We start from the raw sequence: 20,442 nt of genomic DNA, 5'->3' as shown, positions 1-20,442 counted from the left end.
CCGGACGCAGGTGGAGAAGGGCCGGGCGGAACTGCCTCCCTCACCCTTGCGCTTGCGAGGGGGAGGGCGGAAGCGACGGACGCGCGAGGGCGGAAGCTATGGGTCCTGGGAGCGCCGCTTCCGGCGCCCGCGGAGCCGGCGCCGCGTTCGTGCTATGGCGGCGCTGGGTCGGCAGGTGAGGTGCTGCCGGGTTCCGGTCTCCTGCGGGTCGCGGAGGTGTGCGGCACCCCGGCCTCCGGCGCTCTCCGCCGCGTTGGCGCGGTTTTAGCCCTTTGTCCCCACCCCGCCTGCCGCCGGCGCTGGGCCGAAGCCGCGGCTGGACCACAAACAGGGCGACAGGGGCGGCGGGCGCTCCGAGCGGGCGGGCTTGGCTGAGGGCGCTGGGGAGGCTCAGGGACGCGTCTTGAGGGGCGTTGAGGACCCGGGGATCGGGCCCCGTTGGTGGCGCGCCGGCCTGACCCCTAAGAGTTCTGAGGTCAACGGGAATGCTGTAGTTGGCTGGCAGGCTAACGGCGTTCCGTTTGTGGAATGAATGCAGTTAGGTGAATCTGGAGACTGGTACGAGATATGGAGTTTTCAGGTGTGGCTACCGACTCGGACCCCAGAGTTGGCACAGAAATGACTTGAAACTAAAGACGTTTGAGATTCAGCAGAGACTGAAAGAAGCCTGCTTGGAGCGGCCCTTATCTCACTAAAAGCAGAGCTTTCCGGGAGTGAGGGCGCCACAGAGCCTTTCTCCTGGGGAGTTTTACCGCCTTGAAGGGAAAAAAAAGAGGGACGACCCCTGGTATCAACATAAACACTGTCACAGACTTTCTGGGCTCCCACTTGTTCCCCGAAGAGCCCTTCCGTTTGCTCTTCCCCTAGAAACCTTCCTCCCCCATTTGCCCCCAGCTGTAGTCATTTAGGGAGCTACCTCTTTCCTGAATCAACATACGCATATAAATACACTTTTTTCTTCTGGTTAATCTCTCAGCTAAATTTGTAGCCACCCCCCTCCAAGGCATTGAGGACCCCCCACACCTCAAGGCGTACTTTACCCAGTGGCCTTGAAATTGTTCTCCCAATCCCTCCTTGTCCCTGTCCCCTCAGTTAGAGCAGCAAAAGCAAACCTATCCTTCTGCAAACTCTGTTCTCTGTACATGAACTTCTTTCTCTCTAGGCTTTTAAAGTTCAGTTATGATTTTGCAGATTGCTTATAAAAACTTATGTTTGTGTGAGACCAACGAGCTAAAGACCCTGACTCAGAAATCCTGTGGTGTCCGTTGCATCGGTGTGATGAGGAATGCAATCCCTTTGTGTCTTACAGGTCTTTGATTGGCACCGTCTGACGCCCCTTACCTGGGCCCTCCTTGCTAGGCAGACTTGGCCTGCAGGACGGAAAAGGACGGCTGCTTTTTTGTTGCGTAAGCTAATGACAGCCTCCAGTGGAGGGGGCCTTGAGGAGTCGTCCTTTGTTGAACCCCCAAAATGTGCACAGAAACCAGAGCACAGAACAGGGCTGAGTCAGCGCCTCCTTGAGAAGCAGAGAACTCCTGTGTTGCAAGAGAAGTTTGTCAGTTCCCTCCGGGACATGGGTTTTAGTGATGTCCATGTTAATGAACTGCTCAGCATACAGCCAGGTACCCACCCTCAACAGATGCTGGACATCATTTCAGAATTAATACTTCTGGGTTTGAATCCAGAGCCTGTGTGTGTGGCCTTGAAGAAAAGTCCTCAGTTATTGAAACTGCCTGTGATGCAAATGAAGAAGCGCTCCAGTTACCTGCGAAAGCTGGGCCTTGGAGAAGGTATGAGGTGGTGGGGATTTTATATGTAGTGCTGAGGAGTCAGAGCTGGAGACCGAATAGCCTGGGGAGGTGGATTGAGGAGGTTTCTGCGGGGGGAAAAGTCCTTGAGAGGAATGCGTGATTTGGCTTAGAGGTGAGGAGGCAGAGTGACCTCTGCAGAGGGCCTTGCAGGCGGGAGGGGGACCTGAGTGACCACTCTTGTCTGGTGTGTTCCCTGTGGGGGCTCTGGCATCTGGAACGGCGGTGGCGCGTGGTGTGGGCCCTGCGCATGTCAGCGTGTGGCGTTGGCTCGTGTGTGTGCGTGTCCCCTTGGATGCTTAAATTGACTCGGGGCAGGCTCAGTGCTTTGTGTGTCTGTGATGTGAAGCCAGAGACTTAGACTCCTTCATCCCGGGGCCGTGCCTGCGGAATGAGGAGAGGGATCTGGAGCCGCGTGAGGCATTACCGACACTTAGAGTTCCCCGTAAAGGCTTGGATTCCAGTCGGGTGTCTCCATTTAATGGGAAATGTGAAATCTTCCTAGATTCCTGGGACACAGGTGGAGTGGCCGTTTCCCAGCCACCGTCTCCCCCCCGCCCACACACAGGATTCACTCCCCCCAAATCCTAGAAGTTCACTGGATCTCTCTCTCTTTTAAATTAATGAATGAATTTTATTTTTGACTGCGCTGGGCTTTCGTTGCTGCGTGGACGGCTCTGTGGTTGCAGCGTGCAGGCTTCTCGTCGCCGTGGCTGCTCCCATTTCAGGGCACGAGCTCTGCCCCAGGCGTGCAGGCTGCCGTCACTGCAGGGCGCAGCCTCGCTGGTTGTGGCGCATGGGCTTGGTTGCTTTGAGGCACGTGCAGTCTTCCCAAATTTGACCTTGTGTCCCCTGCACTGGCAGGCAGATTCTTAATCCATTGCACCACCAGGGAAATCCCACTGGGTCTCTCTGTGGGCTTTTCTAGAGGAGGAGGGTAGGGGCTCATGAGGATCGCCAAGGACCCCTACCCACGTTCACCAGAGGAATTCCACTGTTTGTTCATTCTTGTCTCTTGTTGGTGAAGTATTGTTGGGGATGGGGAAAGGGGAGAAAAGGTTGGGAGTCCAGATTTCAGAGGATCTCTACAGGCCTCCTTTTCTTCTCTAGAAGATGAGCAGAAGGTAATGGTGTGTGTTTCTCCTAACAGATTACCTGTTGCAGTGTAATCTGAAAGGCTCAACTTAACACCATCCTTGAGCTCAGTTGCTTCAATCAGGTCCGACTTTTTGTGACCTCATGGACTGTAGCCCACCAGGCTCCTCTGTCCATGGGATTTTCCAAGCAAGAATACTGGAGTGGGTTGCCATTTTCTTCTCCAGGGGATCTTCCCAACCCAGGGATTGAACCCACATCTCTTTTGTCTCCTGCATTGGCAGGTGGGTTCTTTACCACTAGCACCACCTGGGAAACCCTAATGCCTTACGTGCCTTCATTATAAATTAGCAAGCTCAGCGTGACCTTAAGCTGCAAAGATAAACACTAAACTCCTGAAATTCATTCCTGAGTATGTTTTATCAAGACATTAACTCAACTGTTAGGGAGATCTAACAGTTTATTTAAGTGGTTTCCAGTTTCTAGGTTCTGAGTGTTACTCGGTTATCTATAGGAAGGTCACATGCCCCAGTTTGCCTGGGATAGTCTCAGTTTCCGCCAGTTTTCCTAATACAGTTACTAATAGAGCCCCTGTCCCTCAGAAGTGCCTTAGTGTGGATGAGACCTGCGGCCCCCTGCGAAGCCGGAGATCAGTCTCTGTGCTTGTGCGTCAGGATTCTCGCTGTTATTACTACGCTGTTATTGTGGAACCACTTTTTATTGCGTTCCAGCTCCTAGGTCCTAAGATGTTGGTTGTGAATGTGCCAAGGACTGTTTTATTGCAGGAGGAAACATGAGTCCAGAGCCCCAGCGTGGGAGAGACTGCTGCCTCACCCTCCTGTCTGGCTTTCCCAGCACATCCCTGTGAAAGTCTCTTCTAGGCGAGGAGGGCACGAGGGGCCCTAGCATATGAAGCAGGCACCTGTCAGCTGGGGCTGGGCAGTGAGGAGCGAGAGGGTGTCACTGGGGAGTTGAGCCATTCTGGCCCCTTCTGCTTCCACAGTGCTCCTGGGAAGACATATCTGAAGTTGGCACTCCTGTGGAGGAGAGGATCCTTGTTTGTTTTTTAAATTCTGGCTTGATTTAGGTGTGGTTGGCCCCTTGGGTTTCTGGAATATCCTAAAATGATGTACTTGCCCTTTTTAATGATCTTCAGGGAAATTAAAGAGGGTGCTTTACTGTTGCCCTGAAATTTTCACCATGCGTCAGCAGGATGTTGAAGTCATTGTTGGGGTCCTTAAGGAGAAGTGCCTTTTCACCGCAAAGCAAGTCACCGAGATTTTGCACAGGTGCCCGTATGTTCTTCGGGAGGACCCTGGTGAGCTGGAGTACAAATTTCAGGTAAGAATGACTGGTGGCGTGATGGGTGGCAGCAGGTTTCCAGTGTAGTCAGGGTCAGCTGACTCACCTGGGCAAGCAGACAAGGTCAAGATTAAACCCTCTTGGCCCAACACCAGCCAGAAATTCAGTTTTGAGTCTTCTTTGCCACAGGTAAAAGATCTTTTGCAACTTTTCTGCCATTGATAATGGATGACTCAGGCCCATTCTTAGAGTTCATATGAGACCTCTGCTTGAAATACCTAATTTAAAATTAGCTGGAACCTTTCTTTCAAATCTGTTTTGCATGTTGATCTTAGAAATGTAAGTATGAAGGTTGTTCTAAAGTTTTTGGTAACAATTTTGATGGCTTAGGTCAGATCCTAGATGTTTTCTGAATTATTTACCTATTTTTTTTCATGCTCCCAGTTTTTCTTACCCCATGAAGAAAAATAGAACTTAATTTCTCCTTCCTGCCCTTTATTTTTTGCCGCATCTTTCTCGATATAAATTTGAAAATGCTTTGAAAGCTGTCGGCCATCGTGCAGATGCTGGGGGTCACAGTGCTCTGCCGTTGTTGACTAGTCAGGTTTCTCCGAGTGCTTTTGGACAGTTGCAGTTGGCTGTGCTTTAGGAACCTACCAGGATTTTTGCAGCTGCCTTCCTAACCACGTCTGTGTCTCCAGTATGCCTATTTCAGGATGGGGATTAAACACGTGGACATTGTGAAGACGGACTTGCTGCAGTACTCCATGACCAAGACCAAGCAGAGACACATGTTCCTGGAGCGGCTGGGCCGGTACCAGACCCCTGACAAGAAGGGGCAGACACAGGTCCCCAACCCTTTACTGAAGGACATCCTCAGAGTTTCAGAAGCTGAGTTTCTGGCCAGAACAGCAGTTTCTTCTGCTGAGGAGTTTGAGGTTTTTAAGAAACTCTTGGCCCGGGAGGAAGAGGAGTCTGAGGGCTGCATGGCTGACGAGGAGAGTCTGGATGAGGAGGAAGAGGAGGACAGGGAGGAGGAGCAGGAGCTGTGATGGATGGACTGGAGTGAAGGGAGCCCAGAGAGAGGAAAGGTTATTTTAATTTCCTCAAAGCTTTTGGGAACCTCACTTCATTCTTCTCAGGTTATTTTTTATTCTTAAACTGGTCTTTTGATGAAAGAATGTTTGGAAATCACCTGAGAGGTAGACAGGCCAAACTAAGCAGCAGATGCCTTGGCTTGATCGGTCGGGTTTGGTGTGGAGGCCCTGCTCCATCCTGAGCCACAGGCTGGGAGCGCCTGAAGTCGGGAGTTTGGTGTGGAGGGCCCTGCTCCATCCGGAACCACAGGCTGGGAGCGCCTGAAGTCGGGGGCTCAGTGCGGCAGCGTCTGGTTTTGCTGTTTCTCCGTCATCTGTGTTGGTGATAATTCTGTGACACAGTGGGGATGTTTCTTCTGGTTCAGGAGTCATTTTACATCCTTCTAGTGACAAAGAGTTAGGAGAAGACAGTGAAGCCTTAGTACATCACAACAGTTTATTTTAATGACAACAAGTAGCAGATTTTCCACAAAAATACTCATGTTTTTAAATAAAAAATACTGCTTTGTAATTGCGTTCAGTGTACAGCAGAGTAAAAGAAAGCTGACTGGTGACGTGTGGTTTGTCCTGTACAGTTTCTTGATGCCAGCGCTGTGAAGGGACGCTTTTTGCATTTCTGAACAACAGGCCCATCTCTGACCTGTGGGGGAACCTGCTTTTGCGCCAGCTCGGTCCAGGGGCCACATCTAGTCCTGACGTCTCCGGCAGCTATGGAGTGCTGACCTGGAGCATGCCAGAACATGGTCCAGACGGGGCTTCTGAGGCCAGAGGAGAATGCATGCCTGCCAGGGTCACGGGGTGTTGGGGTCTGGAGCCAGGGCCAGGGTCTGGGCTTGGTATCATTGCAGGGAGCTCCATGGCACCAGAGGTGGCCCCTTGGGGAGGCCAGAGGTTCTGAGGAGCAACTTTGAAGAGCTGGGGTTGGGGAATGGGCTTGGGTGTATGCACCAGGGCTCATCTCTGAGGTAGAGGCCCAGTCCTGGGGACACAAGCTCGGCAGGGGGGGAATGGGGGTCACTCCATGTCCTGGGGGCCCTTCCCCGGGGACGGGCTGGCTGGCACAGGATTGATGCTGCAAAAGACATTTTTGGCCATGTGCCCAAAACCTGAGAGTCGTGGCACTTGGCTTCATTTTTCCTGCAGAGACTGTAGGTCCTGTCGGGTGGCAGTCCTCACTGGGCTGAGCCTGACCCCTGGGAGCGCCCGGCACCATCGGCGGTCAGTTGTGTCGTTAGGACCGAGGGCGTGTGTGCAGCCTCAGGACAGGCCCACAGCAGGCTGAGCCGGCCCACAGGCAGTGGCGGAGGCTCACATGCTGCGCTGAGCCTGCCTGTAGCAAACGCGCCTGTGTTGATCAGTGAGAGCTTACGATTCTAAACGGCTGCTTGTGTTGTTTCTCTTTTATGTAAAAGATTTTTTATGATAGTTCCTTTCCGGCCTGTGCTGGGGTGTCGTTGGGAGATGGGAGCCGTGTTTTATTCTGGGGACTAGCACCTGGAGCAGACGCTTGTGCCTCCAGGCTCGTGCCGGAGCACGACTGCACAGAGATGCTTTCTGCGAAGGCCAGTGGCCCGTGAGTCCCTCCACATGGGAGTCCAGCATCGGCGGCAGCAGTTCCGACCCAGCAGAGTTGCGGAGGTTGGCTGACGCCGGGTGGACCCTTGTCTACTGGGGTGCTGGTGGGGGGCAGCGAGGTGCTGCGTAGCTTTCCCCATTGGCGCCGTGCCAGCCCCAGTGCAGGGGAAAGGGAGGTTTCACCTTCACTGCCTTCTCTGACCACGGGAAGGAGGTTTCCTGGCTCTTGTGTTGTGTCGCCTTTTGGTGGCTGGCGCTGTCCCTGGAACCTGGGGTGTTGCTCTTGTGCTCCCCATTTGGGGCTAGCAGAATCTTAAATTTAAGCTCGATTGTGTGGTCAGTTGATCCACATTTTGATTAGCACAAGACTGCCTTGGCAGCCCATGATTGCTCCTTTTATGTCCACACAGAGCTGTGTATGCCCCTGACAGTTTTCTGACTCCGTGTTACTCATTCCTTTGGGTGGACTCTGAGGATTTCCAAGGATGACATTAGAGTTTGACGAAGGAGCCGTGTGGGCAAAAGCAGGGGCTCATTTGTAATGTTTTAAGGATAGATTATAATTCCTTTAGCATCAGGAAGTCTTCTACTAGATATATAATTTATAAGACATCAAAAGGGGTTAATCATAAGAACACAGCACCACACTCTGGATTCAGTAGACTGTTTCTTGTAGGAACAAAGGCTTCTAAGGTCAAAACAGGAGCACGCTCCGTTGGCCTTGTGGCTGAGGGCTTGAGGTTGTTACCGCGGCAGTGGCGCGTTCCACGCACTCCCCAGTGATTGCGCCGTTGGCTCCTGGCGCCGCAGCTTCCATGGCGCAGCGGCAGGGCCCGGCGCAGCGCAGGTCAGCAGCGCGTGTGTACGTGTGCGCTTTCCTCGGTTCTCCCGGCACCGGGGCCCCGGGACTGATCTCTGCTGTCTTCTCCAGGTGGGCCTTGGAGACGGGGTACCTTCGGGATTACAGTAGAGACGTCCTTGCTGGAAATGACAGAATGCATAATACACAGACATATGCACACAGAACTTTAATATAAGTAAAAAGCCTAAAATATAACTCTGTAAAAGTTTTTTATAAAAGTTGAAAGGAAGGAGGCCTTTCTGGGCTGTAGTGCTGACTTGGAGCCGGATCGCTGGGAGGTGCCCGGGCCTGGAGCTCCAGCCTGGGTTGGCTGTTAAACGCTCAGCACGGTGTCAGGTGGGCTTCCCGGCTTTGGTCCTCACCTCATCTGCAGGGAGGAAGCGTGCTGGAGAGCGGGCTGGCAGGATGATGCGGTGTTCGGCGTGTGAAGGAGGAGGGTGTGGAAGGTGGTGCATACTACCTGGTGGCCCCCAACAGCATTGCATGAGTTGTGGCCTCAGGGAGCCCCTTCCCAGCATCTAGTCCTCTCCACATCGCCTGGCTTGTGGGAGGAGCCCTGCTGTGCTTGGTGGACATGCTGCTTTGGCTTTCCATGTGGGCTTGAAACATTGAGGTTTCCCTGAAACCCTTGAGGTCTTTGGTGCCTTGGTGGGACTTGTCATCCTGGGGATAGGCTGAAGCCTATGGCCTCAAAGACCAGGGCTGAGCTCAGCATGGCCCGTGGCCGACTTGGCTCTGCCTGTTTTTGTAAATAAAGTTTTATTGGGACCCAGCCATCCCCATCAGTCGCACGCCTGTGGCTGCATTCGTGCTGCAGCTGCAGAGCTGAGTCGTTGCCGCAGTGACCGTCTGGTTCACAGGCCCAAAGTACTGTGACTTTAATGGAAAAAGCTGTAGATGAAAACTGTTTAAGCTCCACCTTAGTGTTGGCTATCATTTTCTCTTTCAAAATCAGCTGGTCCATATGGCGGGTCACTACTTGCAAACGGTCAGCACAGACTGCTGGCGGAGGAGAGCCCGCCGAAGGGCTTCCAGTGTGCCTCACCTCTGCGCCTTCTCCCAGCCCCGTGGTCTTTGCTTTGGAAGCTGTAGATAGCAGTTCCTCCTCAGTTTGGTGGTTGGTTCCTAAGGGGAGAATCCTTTTCTGATGTTGGAATCCGAAAGCTGGTTTCTGAAGGTTGCAGAAGCATTCCTGACGGGCAGCCTTGCTCCCCCGGGGCAGACGTGTGTGCAGTGCCCGCTTAGAGCAGCCTGGGCTCTATCTGGTGAGGGTCTGTCCTGGAGGTCTCCCTGCCTGTGGCTGATGCCTGCCTGGCCTGGCCGACTGTCTTCAGAGGCCAGAGGAGGGAAGCTGCTCAGGCCACTGACTCCAGCCAGGACGCTGTTTTCAGTCTGATTTTAGACCTCATCTTCTTGGGCTTTAGAAACGCGTGAGGTTGATGGAACGCAGCAGGAACATCCTGAGTCCTTAGAAGAGAAAACAGACCGGGTGTGAGGAGGAGGGCACTTGTGCACATTCCTCTTCACACAGTGGCTCTGGGCTGTTGCCCCCAGAGGACCTAAAGGGCTCGCCCCTCCCTGCCTCGAGCTGTGGGCCTCGTCCCCTCTGACGTGGGGGGTGGGGGGTGGGGCAGGCTTGTGGAGGACCAGCTGCGCCCTGGTGTCCGGGACAGCTCAGCCCCAAGGCCTACAGGCTGCTCCCTTCATGTGGCGATGCCGTGACCCCTCTGAAGATGCGCTGTCCCTGGTCTCTGTTGAAACGAGTTCTTGCACTTTGGTCTTGGATGAATGGTTGTGTGTGAATTGTTGTTATGCTGTTGAGTCTCTAAGTCGTGTCCAACTCTGCGCCCCCCTGGACTGTAGCCCACCAGGCTACTCCAGAGAAGTAATGTTCCTGCTTGTTTGTGTTTCCCGTCGTTCTAAGAACAGCAGTAGTACCGTAGTGTAGTGTTAGTTGCTCAGTCGTGTCCGGCTCTTTGTGACCCCATGAACTGTGGCCCACCAGGCTCCTCTGTCCATGGAGTTCTCCAGCCAAGAAGACTGGAGTGGACTGTCATTCCTGTTGCCCTGGGATCTTCCTGACCCAGGGGTCAAACCGAGGTCACTTGCACTGCAAGCAGATTCTTTACCGTCTGAGCTATAGCGAAGCACCTAAGAATCGGTATTCAGAATAGGTGTTCTAAAAGCTAGTATTTGATAAGTTAATAGTTGAGGATTTCTGATTTGTTTTTATAGAAATGGATTTATTGGGTGAGTTCTAATAAAATATATTCTCTTTCAGGTGACTTATTGCAGTATAAACATTTCACACTCAAGTTGTATCTGTGGGTGGTGAACTTCGTGCAAGCCTTGGAGTGCATCTTCTGAGTATGTGGCGGTGGGGGGAGTGGGCCACCTGCCTGAGGTCACATGTTCCCGCTCACGTGTGGCTGCCCCACCCGTGGGCCCAGCCTCCTCCTTCCAAGATCTGCTTTAGTGTCAGCCTGGGCCTGCAGGGCTCTGCTGCTCCTGGTGTTTACAGAGGCCTCTGAGTAACAGGAGGCTGTGTGTGCAGCTGCTCTGCCCCGGCTGCCTCCCGCCTCTCCTGCAGCACTGGGAAGACGGGCTTCTTGAGTGCCGAGCTGCCCTGGCCCAGCCAGAATGCCTCCTTCATTCCCAGGGCCGTCATGCTGACAAGAAGCTGTGTCAGTCACTAGGTGGGTCTCTGGGTTAGCCCAGCATCTTCTAGACTGTTGAGACCTGCTCAGAGTTTCCTTGTGGGGAGGTAGGAGTCACAGGGGGCTGAATTGCCAAAAGAGGTTGGGAAATGCTGGCATAAATAAGAATAGTGTTAGAAGGTCCCTTTTGTTTCAGGTTCTCTGAATGCTTAGGGTCCCGTGCACGAGCATTGGGCTCCCAGTGCAAGAGCCCCCAGTGTGAGGTCAGCGCCCCCCCCAGTGGCCGCCCCTGCAGGGCTGGGCGCTTCTGGAGCCTCTCCACCTCTGGCTCCAGGCTGCGCCTCTGTGTCCTCCCTGCGGGCCTGGCAGTCCCGCCTCCCTGAGGCAGGTGGTCTTCAGCCTCTGAGAGCTCAGCCAGCCCTCCATTGCCATTGCTGGTGACTGGGCAAGGCGTGTGTCTGCTGTTTGAGACACAGTGGGGTTCAGTGTATTTGGGCTAAATTTATGTCTGTTGGGAGGCCTTAAGGATTATTTTCCTCACTCATCTTGACCCCCTTAGGAAGCTCTGAAACCTTACGGTCCGAGAGTCTTTGACACAGAGCTGCACAGGGGGATGGCAGCCCGCCTGAGGACCCAGTGCTGGGACCCTCCTCAGACTTCACAGCAGTTCTGCGGCCCAGGGGACGTACCTTAGGGTTTCCTCAGTGTAGGACTGTTACTTTGTTTCCTGAAATAATTGGAGAAATGTGGGTTATGAAAAAGAATGCGTCCCTCTGACCTGGCAGCTGCCTTAGCCCCGGCTCTCGGTCCTGAGACTGTCTGGTCTTTTGCTCACACGCGTTGCAGTTTGGGAGTGCAGTCAGTGAGACAAGGACACAGGTTAGCGTCTTACTCTCGGTGCCCACCGGGCTTGGCGTGGGTGTCGTGGAGTGAAGGCAGGTGGGTGCCTGCTGGGCCTGAGTGAATGGGGGTGTGGGGGACGGGATCTTGGGAGGCAGGCGATGCGCTCGGGTCAGGCAGCAACGGGGCTTCACCTGGACTCAGTAACGCGAGACCCAGGGCCTGTGGCACCTGGTTGGTCTGTGGAGAATGTGACTGAGGTTTGGACTCTGCTGTCTGTACTCAGGCAGTGCGTTGTATAATTCTGTGGCTACCTTGACCCCTTTGGGGAAAGACCTGGGTGAGAGTTAATAAAAAGTAGATAGAGATTTACCATATTTATATAATTGGGCTTGTCAGTAACACTTCTTAATACTAGTGCCAGATACTGTGTGAACTTCCATAACCAGAGTGATGCCTCAGCACCCACCCCGTGACTTCCTCTAGCGCCCACCCTGTGATCTTCCCAACCCCCACCCACCATGTAAGCTCCCACAGCACCTGCCCTGTGACCCACCAGCACGCCCCATGCCCACGGCGCCCATCTCTCTGCTGCTATACACATAGCCAGGCTGTACATCTTGGCAGCCAGGCCTAGCCATGGCCTGTGGCATCCCCCAGCCCCAGTCAGCAGGGCCACCCTGGCCCCATTTCTCAGCGACCACCATGGGCACAGCTCGGCCCCCCCCCAGGACGCACCTGTCTGGGGCTCTGGCGCGGGTGCTCTCACAGCTCTCCTTGAAGCAGGTGTCCGGGTGCACTTTGTAGACTCTCTTATACCTGCGTCACCAGAGAGCTCTGTGAAGCCAGGGGCTGAGCGGAATGTTGCCCAGCTCCTTCACCTTAGCCACATCAACCCACAGTAACTGTGCAGGCCTCTGAGGAAGGCTGTTGCTAAGGAAGGCTGTTTATTCCTAATAAAACCTTCTCCTATAGATGTGTTAAAATGTCAACATAAAAATTATGTAATTTTAAAACAACTTTATCAAGGTATAATTTTCATAAAATAAGATATGCCCATTTTAAGTATACATCCTGATGAGTGTTGACAAAGTCATGTAAGAGATAAAGCCTGCTGTTTGAAAGGCATGTCTTGCTTGAGATAGACGTTGTTGTTGCTGTTTGGTTGCTAAGCTGTGTCCTAGTCTTTGCGACCCCATGGGCTGTAACCCTCCAGGCTCATCTGTCCATGGGATTTCCCAGGCAGGAATACTGGAGTGGGTTGCCATTTCCTTCTCCATGAGACGGGCTACTTGGCCCTAAAGCTTTGAAACAGTAAGACTGTCCTCTTCTGGAAAGTTGATGGAGAAACCTTGGAGATGCAGGCGTTAGATGTGGGCGACATGTAGGACAGGAGCCTTTACTCCAGCCCTGCCTTACTAACTAGTGTACTCTGAGATGCCTCTGGAACTTAAGCCTCAGTTTCATACAAAACGGGAATTGCTTATCCTGCCTCTGTCACAAGTTTATAGAGAACAACAAGTGAGACATTAAAGCTTTTGGAATGTTGGAGCTGTTTGAAAGAAATCCAGGGAGTTCAGTGGGTAAAACCCCAGCTCATGAGCTCAGTCTAGGAGAGCCTTAGGATCTGAAGCCTTAGCTAAGACTTCCGTTTCCAGTCATCTGGCCGTGGCAGGATCTGGAATTAACCACACGTGAACAACTGGAGAACTGGGCAAGATACAGGAAGTGAGTCTTCTCGGACGTTAGAGAACAGCGCAGGACTGGCCTGAAGAGCAGGGGAGCACACGAGCGCCGTGGCTGTGCGGCACTCCGCCTGTAGGCGCTGTTGGGCTGTGGTGGGTTGAGGGGGATCCACACAGTGGTTGCACTGAGTTGGTGAAACACGAGATTGGAATTGGGGAAGCAGAGGTGGCAGGAATTTGTGAGTCAGAGTCCAGCAAGGAGGGGGCTGTACAGAGGAAGAGCTCCAGACTTCTGGAGAGGGCTCCCCTTGGAGATGAAGCTGTGCGTGCACAGGGTGGACAGAGGTGGGCAGAGGGGAACACAGAGGAGCTGGACAGTCCCAGACCCAGAGTGGGGAGGTCCGGATTAACGGTAGGCTGTTGCAGAGCAGCAGAAACCCCAGAAAGGCCTTGCTTTAAAAGTGAGGCAGGATGAACCCCGGAATAAAGCTGTGCTAAAGCCACCCTAAAGCAGGCCTCAAAGGGTCTGTCTGAATTGCCTTAAAAAATCAAACAATAAAGGAGCCAAAGAAGGTCTGCTCTGAGCGCTTCTATTCAGTGCAGTGTTGGAAATGCTGGGCACAGCACTCAGATGGGAAAATGAAACAGGTGTTCAGATTGGAAGAAGACAGGGAAATTGGGCCTGTCTGTAGATGAGATCACAGTCTGTAGGGAACTGTAAAGTCTCCACGCAAAAGCTATTAAATGAACTCAGCAAGGCAGCAGAATATAAGATTAGTATACAGAAGTCTGTTGTGTTTCTTTACACTAATAATATCAGAAAGAGAAAGTTAAAAAAACCTGCTTAAAATCACATAAAACAACAACAACCCAGGAATAAACTTAGCCAGGGAGATGAAATACCTATATGCTGAAAACTAAAACATTGATAAAGGAAGCTAAAGATGACCCAGAGAATTGGACACATATCCTGTGCTCTTGGATTGGCAGAATTAATATTGTTAAAATAGCCATACTCCCCCAAACAATCTACAAATTTAATGCAATCTTTTTCAAAACATCTATGAAATTCTCCATAGTACTAGAACAAATAATCCTGAACTTTATATAGAACCACAAAACACGAATTGCCAAGCAATCCCGAGAATAATGGACAAAGCTGGAAGTATAACCCAGGCTTCAGCCTATACTATAAAGCTACAGTGATCAAATCAGTGTAGTATTGGCACAAAAACAGACATACAGATCAGTTGAACAGAATAGAGAACTTAGAAATAAGCCCATACACATACTTATTGCGAACTTCAGACTTAAGAAAGTAGGGAGAACAACTAGGCCATTCAGGTATGACCTAAATCAAATCCCTTACGATCATACAGTGGAAATGAAAATAGATTCAAGGGGTTAGATCTGATAGAGTGCCTGAAGAACTATGGATGGAGGTTTGTAACATTGTACAGGAGGCTGTGACCAAAACCATCCTCAAGAAAAATGCAAGAAGGCAAAATGGTTGTCTGAGGAGGCCTTACAAATAGCTGATAAGAGAAGTACAAAGCAAAGAAGAAAGGGGAAGATAAACCCAACCGAATGCAGAGTTCCAGAGAACAGCAAGGAGAGAGAAGAACGCCTTAAGTGAACAATGCAAAGAAATAGAGGAAAACAGTAGAATGGGAACGACTAGAGATCTATCTCTTCAAGAAAATTAGGCATACTAAGGAGATATTTCATGCAAAGATGGGCACAATAAAGGACAGAAACGGTATGGACCTAACAGAAGCGGAAGAGATTAAGAAAAGGTGACGAGAATGCACAGAAGAACTGTACAAAAAAGATCTTCATGACCCAGATAACCATGATGGTGTGATGACTCATCTAGAGCCAGGCATCCTGGAAAGCAAACCCAGGTGAGCCTTAGGAAGCATCGCTATGAGCAAAGCTAGTGGAGGTGACAGAGTTCAGCTGAGCTGTTTAAAACCCTCAAAGATGATGCTGTGAAAGTGCTGCACTCAATATGCCAGCACATTTTGGAAAATTCAGCAATGGCCACAGGACTGGAAAAGGTCAGTTTTCATGTTAATCTCAAAGGCAGTGCCAAAGAATGCTCAAACTACTGTACAGCTGTGCTCATTTCACACGCTAGCAAGGTAATGCTCAAATCCTTCAAGCCAGGCTTCAGCAGTATGTGAACCAAGAACTTCCAGATGTACAAGCTGGATTTAGAAAAGGCAGAGGAACCAGAGATCAAATTGCCAGCATCTGCTGGATCATAGAAAAAGCAAGAGAGTTCCAGAAAAACATCTGCTTCATTGATTACACTAAAGCCTTTGATTGTGGATCACAACAAACTGGAAAATTCTTCGAGATGGGAATACCAGACCTACCTTACCTACCTTCCAAGAAACCTGTATGCAGGTTAAGAAGCAAGAGTTAGAACCGGACATGGAACAATGGACTGTTTCCATATTGGGAAAGGAGTACGTCAAGGCTGTATATGGTCACCCGGTTTGTTTAACTTCTGTGCAGAGTACATCATGCAAAATGCCGAGCTGGATGACTCACAGGCTGGAGTCAAGATTGCCAGGAGAAATATCAACAACCTCAGGTACGCAGATGACACCACCCTAATGGCAGGAACAGAAGAGGAACTAAAGAGCCTCTTGATGAGGGTGGAAGAGGAGAGTGAAAAAGCTGGCTTTAAAATTCAACATTCAAGCATCTGGTTCCATCACTTCACGGCAAATAGATGGGGAAAAAGTGGAAACAGTGAGATACTTTATTTTCTTGGGCTCCAAAATCATTGTGGATGGTGATTGCAGCCATGAAATTTCAAAAACGCTCGCTCCTTGGAAGAAAAGCTATCACAAAGCTAGACACAGAGTATTAAAAAGCAGAGACATCACTGACAGCAAAGGCCCGTCTAGTCAAGGCTGTGGTTGTCCAGTGGTCACGTACGGATGTGAGAGTTGGACCAGAAAGAAAGCTGAGTGCAGAAGAATCGATGCTTTTGAACTGTGGTGTTGGAGAAGACTCTTGAGAGTCCCTTGGACTGTAAGGAGATCCAACCAGTCCATCCTAAAGATCAGTGCTGAATATTCATTGTAAGGACTGATGCTGAAGCTGAAACTGTGATACTTTGGTCACTTGATGTGAAGAGCTGACTCATTGGAAAAGACCCTGATGCTGGGGAAGATTGAAGGTGGGAGGAGAAGGGGAAGACGGGATGAGATGGTTGGATGGCATCACTGACTCAACAGACATGAGTTTGAGCAAACTCTGGGGGATAGTAGAGGACAGGGAAGCCAGGCATGCTGCAGTCCACGGGGGTCACAGAGTCAGCCACGACTTAGTGACTGAGCCGTCCACCACCTATGGTTCGTTAATGTATGAAAAAGGAAGCAGGAGCATATAGTGACAAAGATGGGCTTTTCAGCCAGCAGTGTTGGTGAAGCTGGATGGCTACATTTAAATCACAGTCCTCACACCACATACAGAAATAAACAGGCTGAAGGCCTTGAATGTAGGGCCTGACACTAAAACCCTTAGAACACAGGCAAAAGAATCTTTGACATAAATCGAAACAATATTTTCTTAGATCCGTCTCCCAAGACAAAAGAAATAAAAGCAAACACAAACAAATGGGCCCTAGTCAAACTTAAAAGCTTTTGCACAGCAAAGGAACGATCGACAAAACCAAAGGACAGCCTATGGAATAGGGGGAGGTGTTCACAAATGGTATGACCAGCAAGGGGTCAGTGTCAAACGTGCTAGAGCTCAGGGTGCTGTGAGGACTGGGCAGAAGCCCTTCAGGGCCGGGAGCACACTGCAGGCGCGGCGAAGGCGGGGAGCAGGGACTTACACGTGGCGACAGACGCCTCCTTCCCAGACCGGCATGGACTTGGTCTCTGAGAACAGCCGCGTGCAGGGCTGGGGCAGCTTCGTGCAGGCTGCTGGCACAGAGGAGGGGGGCCGCTGCTCGCCAGGAGCTCACAGCCGCGTCCCCTCGTCCTGCAGCCACTGTGGTCCCGGCTTTGCCCCGTGGCTTCCTGGGCTGGGTCCCTGTCCCGGCTGCTTAGCAACTGCGGGTGCTGCTCTGGGTTGGGGTCCCGGGAGCCTGCAGGCTGCTTTCCCTCTGGGCTCGCCAGAGTCTTGGCCTGATAGGCCTAAGGGCTGTGTGTCTGGTGTGGGAACTTCTGTCCATCTGCTCTCATCCTGGTCCTAGAAGTCTGAGGGCGGCAGGGCCCTCTCCCCCCCCCCCCCCCCCCACCACCTCCTGTCCCTGCGGAGTAACTGTCCCCAGAGCCCCCTGTTATCTGGGCAGTGGGTGGCCTGGAGGCTCACTGCCTGGCAGCCTCCCTGCCCGTGCACTTGGAGGTCTGGGTGCCGTGAGCGGGCCCCTGTGCAAGCCTCCCGTGACAGGTGTCTCCAGGCCAGGCCTGGTGGCCCCGCAGGCAAGGGGGGCGGCCCCGCACTCACCGAGCTCACAGCGTCTGCCTTTGAAGCCTGGGCTGCAGGCACAGCTGTGGGCACCCTCGCCGGGCACGCAGGTGCCTCCGTTCTCACAGGGGTTTTCTGAGCAGTTCCCAGGGGCGTCTGCAAATGGGTCATGAGCTGTTAGCGTCGGGCCCCACAGGAGGGCCAGGAAGCATCACCGTTGCTGCCTCCTGCTGTCCCCAACAGCAGTGGGCCCAAGGGATGGTCAGAGCGCCGAGGGGAGAGGGTGGCCTGTGTGCCCACCCTGAGCCCCTTAGCCCGGGGAGCGGAGGAGGCAGGGCGGAGCGGTTCCTCTGGCCTCAGTGCCGAGCCGTCGCATGGCGGAGGAGCCTGGGCCCACGGCTCCTGTCATGGCTGGGCTCTGCTCGCTTCCAGAGAGGCTTCTGCCCCACGCTGGTCTGTGCCCCGTGCCCCACGTTTCCACTGACTTTGCCCTGTGCACGGGACTCTTCTGCTTGGAATGCAGAGGCCAACCCTTGACAGCCCTCCTCATTCTCCAGTGCCTGTCCCCGAGCCCCGACCAGGCAGCCTTTATGCCGCGGCCACTGTCTGCCTCCTGATGGCACGGCGGGAGCTGCAGGCAGGCCGGTCAGTGGCGCTGCCAGGGAGGGGCAGAGCTGGCCTTGCCCCGTCAGCGTCCACTGTCCGATCCAGCCGCTCTCCCGCCGTCCCCTTGGCAGCCTCCCTGTGAGGTGCCGCCTGGGCAGACCCCACCGCCCCCCGCTCCACCCCGCCGTAGCCTCCTGGGTTCTGTCGGCTGCTCCCCTTCCTCCTCGGGTCTACTTCACTTTCCTTCGCCCCTTTCTGCCCTCCAGCTTTCCACGTTCTTTTGTGTTTCCTGGTTCGCTAAAGGGAGCTGAGGGCTTGAAGATGCCTTTTATTGTGGAAAAGGCAAAGCTTAACAGTTTAGGGCATGAAGAACCCCGCATGCCGCCACTCGGTTTCAGTTAGGAGCATCTGCCCGGCTGGCTTCACCTGTTGCCAGCTTTCCATCCGCTTTCTTTAGTTGAAGCATTAATTTCAAAGTAGTTCACAGAGACCATTCCATCTGTAAACGCGTCGGCAAGCATCCAGGACACAAAGACTGAGGGTCCCCATGGAAGCGAGCGCTGCTGTAGAGTTACAGCGGTCGTGCCGTGCCGTCGAGTCCAGGTGACGCGTTTACCCCGTGCCTTCTTCTCAGGCTGGCCAACGCCTGTGCCGTGCCTGGGACCCTGGGCCTGGGGTTGTGTGCAGCAGACGGGCTTTCACCAGGGCCCCGCCTTCTGTGGCCTCGGTCTACTGAATCCCGAGTTCATCCTCTCACACACACTACAGTAAATAAACTGAAGGCTGTTTTGAACAGGCTGGGGACGAGGATTCGGCTGTGCCCTGTGGTGGGGCAGTGGGCTCCCGTACGGGGGACAAATCACGGGGTCGGGAGGCTCAGGTCCTGCCCACAGGCCACCTATGTGTGGGACGGAGGAGGCTCCCGTGGGATGTGACCCGCATAGTCCAAAAGCTGTCCTGGGTGAGAAGAGGGAAACAGGAACACCAGCCAGCCCCCACATTCACTCCACGTTCCCAGAATGGCAGGTTGCCATCTTGGGACTCCTCCAGGAGGGGCCCTGACCTGGAGATCTGCTTGGTGAGCAGATGCCAAACAGGGGCGTTGGCTGTGCCCTTGGGCATCCTTTCCTTGAGAAAAAGAAGTCTGACAGCTTCCAGAGAGAAGGGGCAGGTCACTGTAGACGGACGCGAGAGCACAGCTGACCGCAGTGTCAGTGCAGACGACGTGGGCTGATGGCCAGAGAGCCGAGGGGACTGGGCCCCGAGTCCTGCGCCCAGGGAAACGGCCAAGTGTGTGTTTCAGGCCCAGAGGGCGTCGGGAGCTTGGAAAGTTCCGTGTAAAGTTCCACGTGGACCTTGGCAAGCTGAGAGCGTCAGCAACAGCCCAGGCCCTGACAGGCAGTGCCCAGATGGCCCCACGGGACAGCAAGCCTTCTACAGAGAGGCCCAGGGCAGACAGGCAGTGGGACAGAGGACGGGCCACGGTGAGCCGCTGACCGCGCCGGCCCTGGAGAGACCCACCAGGGCCCAGCATGCGCTCACAGCCGTCCTGCCGGCAGCATCCCGAAACCCGGCCAACCCTGCACGCTGCCCACTGCTGGAAGGAGGCCAGGCTGGTGGCCCACTCAGAAGACAGCTCAGGCTCTCTTCACGTGGGTGTCTCCACATCCCAAAGCAGGAGCTGTGGGCAGGGCAGGGAGCCGCACTGCTGACAGCAGCAGGCGGCCCCAGAGCCCTTGGAGTGAGCTCCCGGGGGCCAGGCGCTGGGCGGAGAGGGCGCATGCGCCGGAGGCGTGCGAGACACCACCGCCAAGGAGAGCCTGCTGTACTCAGGCACCACGTGGGCAGAGACCCCGCCCTTCCCTGCCACCTGGCCTCTGGTGGAGCAGTGGACAGCAGCACAGAATGGGGCTCGCGGGTCCCCAGGAGGACGGTGGCAGGAGGCCGCTTGCTGCTTGGGCTCTGGCTCATAGGTGGGTGCCTGGGCTGACGGCCGTTACTTTAGCAAAAGCTAACTAACCAGACTCACTGAGGAGGGGCCGGCCTCGTCTGATCGTGAGCCTGACGGGAGCCAAAGTGTGAGTCGCTCAGTCCTGTCTGTCTCTTTGCAACCCCATGGACCATAGCCCAGCAGGCTCCTCTGTCCATGGGATTTCCCAGGGAAGAGTACTGGAGTGGGTTGCCAGTCCCTTCTCCAGAGGGTCTTCCCATCCCAGGGATCAAACCCAGGTCTCTGCATTGCAGGCAGATTCTTCACTGTCTGAGCCACCAGGGAGCCTGAGACCAGGACTGGTTCTGCGCCCTGGAGGCCACTGCAGAGCTCCTGTGCTGCCACCTGCCACCGCCTCACGCCCTTACAGCTCCGTCCTCCACGTTAGCAGGCGCCGCAGGTCCCAGTGGCGTGCGGGCAGCCTGGAGCACCCCTGGTCTCTCCTCCAGGGGACCCAGGGGGGCCATTCCATGCCCCTCTGGTGTCTAATA

General features: G+C 53.6%; 2 protein-coding genes across 16 annotated transcripts in view; one reads left to right on the top strand and one right to left on the bottom strand.

Moving 5' to 3' along the window:
• The first annotated feature begins 23 nt into the window (after positions 1-23).
• MTERF4 (mitochondrial transcription termination factor 4) lies at positions 24-5,856 on the top strand. The gene is made up of 4 exons (XM_006077127.4): positions 24-175; positions 1,310-1,790; positions 4,060-4,244; positions 4,907-5,856. The coding sequence occupies exons 1-4, from the start codon at positions 155-157 to the stop codon at positions 5,255-5,257; spliced, it is 1,038 nt and encodes a 345-aa protein (XP_006077189.4). The 5' UTR covers positions 24-154; the 3' UTR covers positions 5,258-5,856.
• SNED1 (sushi, nidogen and EGF like domains 1) overlaps positions 5,725-20,442 on the bottom strand; it is a 76,582-nt gene continuing 61,864 nt past the window's right edge. The window contains exons 28-32 of one of the 15 annotated variants that reach the window (XM_025289308.3): positions 17,395-17,511; positions 16,778-16,868; positions 11,975-12,055; positions 11,086-11,123; positions 5,725-10,548 (exon numbers count right to left, since the gene is read on the bottom strand). In XM_025289308.3, coding sequence (XP_025145093.1) covers positions 11,087-11,123; positions 11,975-12,055; positions 16,778-16,868; positions 17,395-17,511 — 326 coding nt within the window. In that variant the 3' untranslated portion in view covers positions 5,725-10,548; position 11,086. Of the gene's footprint in view, positions 10,549-11,085; positions 11,124-11,973; positions 12,056-16,777; positions 16,869-17,394; positions 19,643-20,442 lie in introns of those variants that run through there. The other 14 variants (XM_044945406.2, XM_025289307.3, XM_025289304.3 and 11 more) reach the window with 14 other exon arrangements.

This window comes from Bubalus bubalis, chromosome 6, assembly GCF_019923935.1.
Source record: "Bubalus bubalis isolate 160015118507 breed Murrah chromosome 6, NDDB_SH_1, whole genome shotgun sequence".
Classification (NCBI taxonomy): domain Eukaryota; kingdom Metazoa; phylum Chordata; class Mammalia; order Artiodactyla; family Bovidae; genus Bubalus; species Bubalus bubalis.
Note: the sequence above shows the minus strand (reverse complement) of the source record. Positions and strands in the feature narration are given on the sequence as shown.

Bases quoted from the DNA above. Each gene is read 5' to 3' on its own strand.
- MTERF4 (XM_006077127.4), top strand. From the start codon at position 155: ATGGCGGCGCTGGGTCGGCAG. The intron at 176-1,309 runs GTGAGGTGCTGC...TGTGTCTTACAG, and splicing joins TGGCGGCGCTGGGTCGGCAG to GTCTTTGATTGGCACCGTCT. The intron at 1,791-4,059 runs GTATGAGGTGGT...AATGATCTTCAG, and splicing joins AAAGCTGGGCCTTGGAGAAG to GGAAATTAAAGAGGGTGCTT.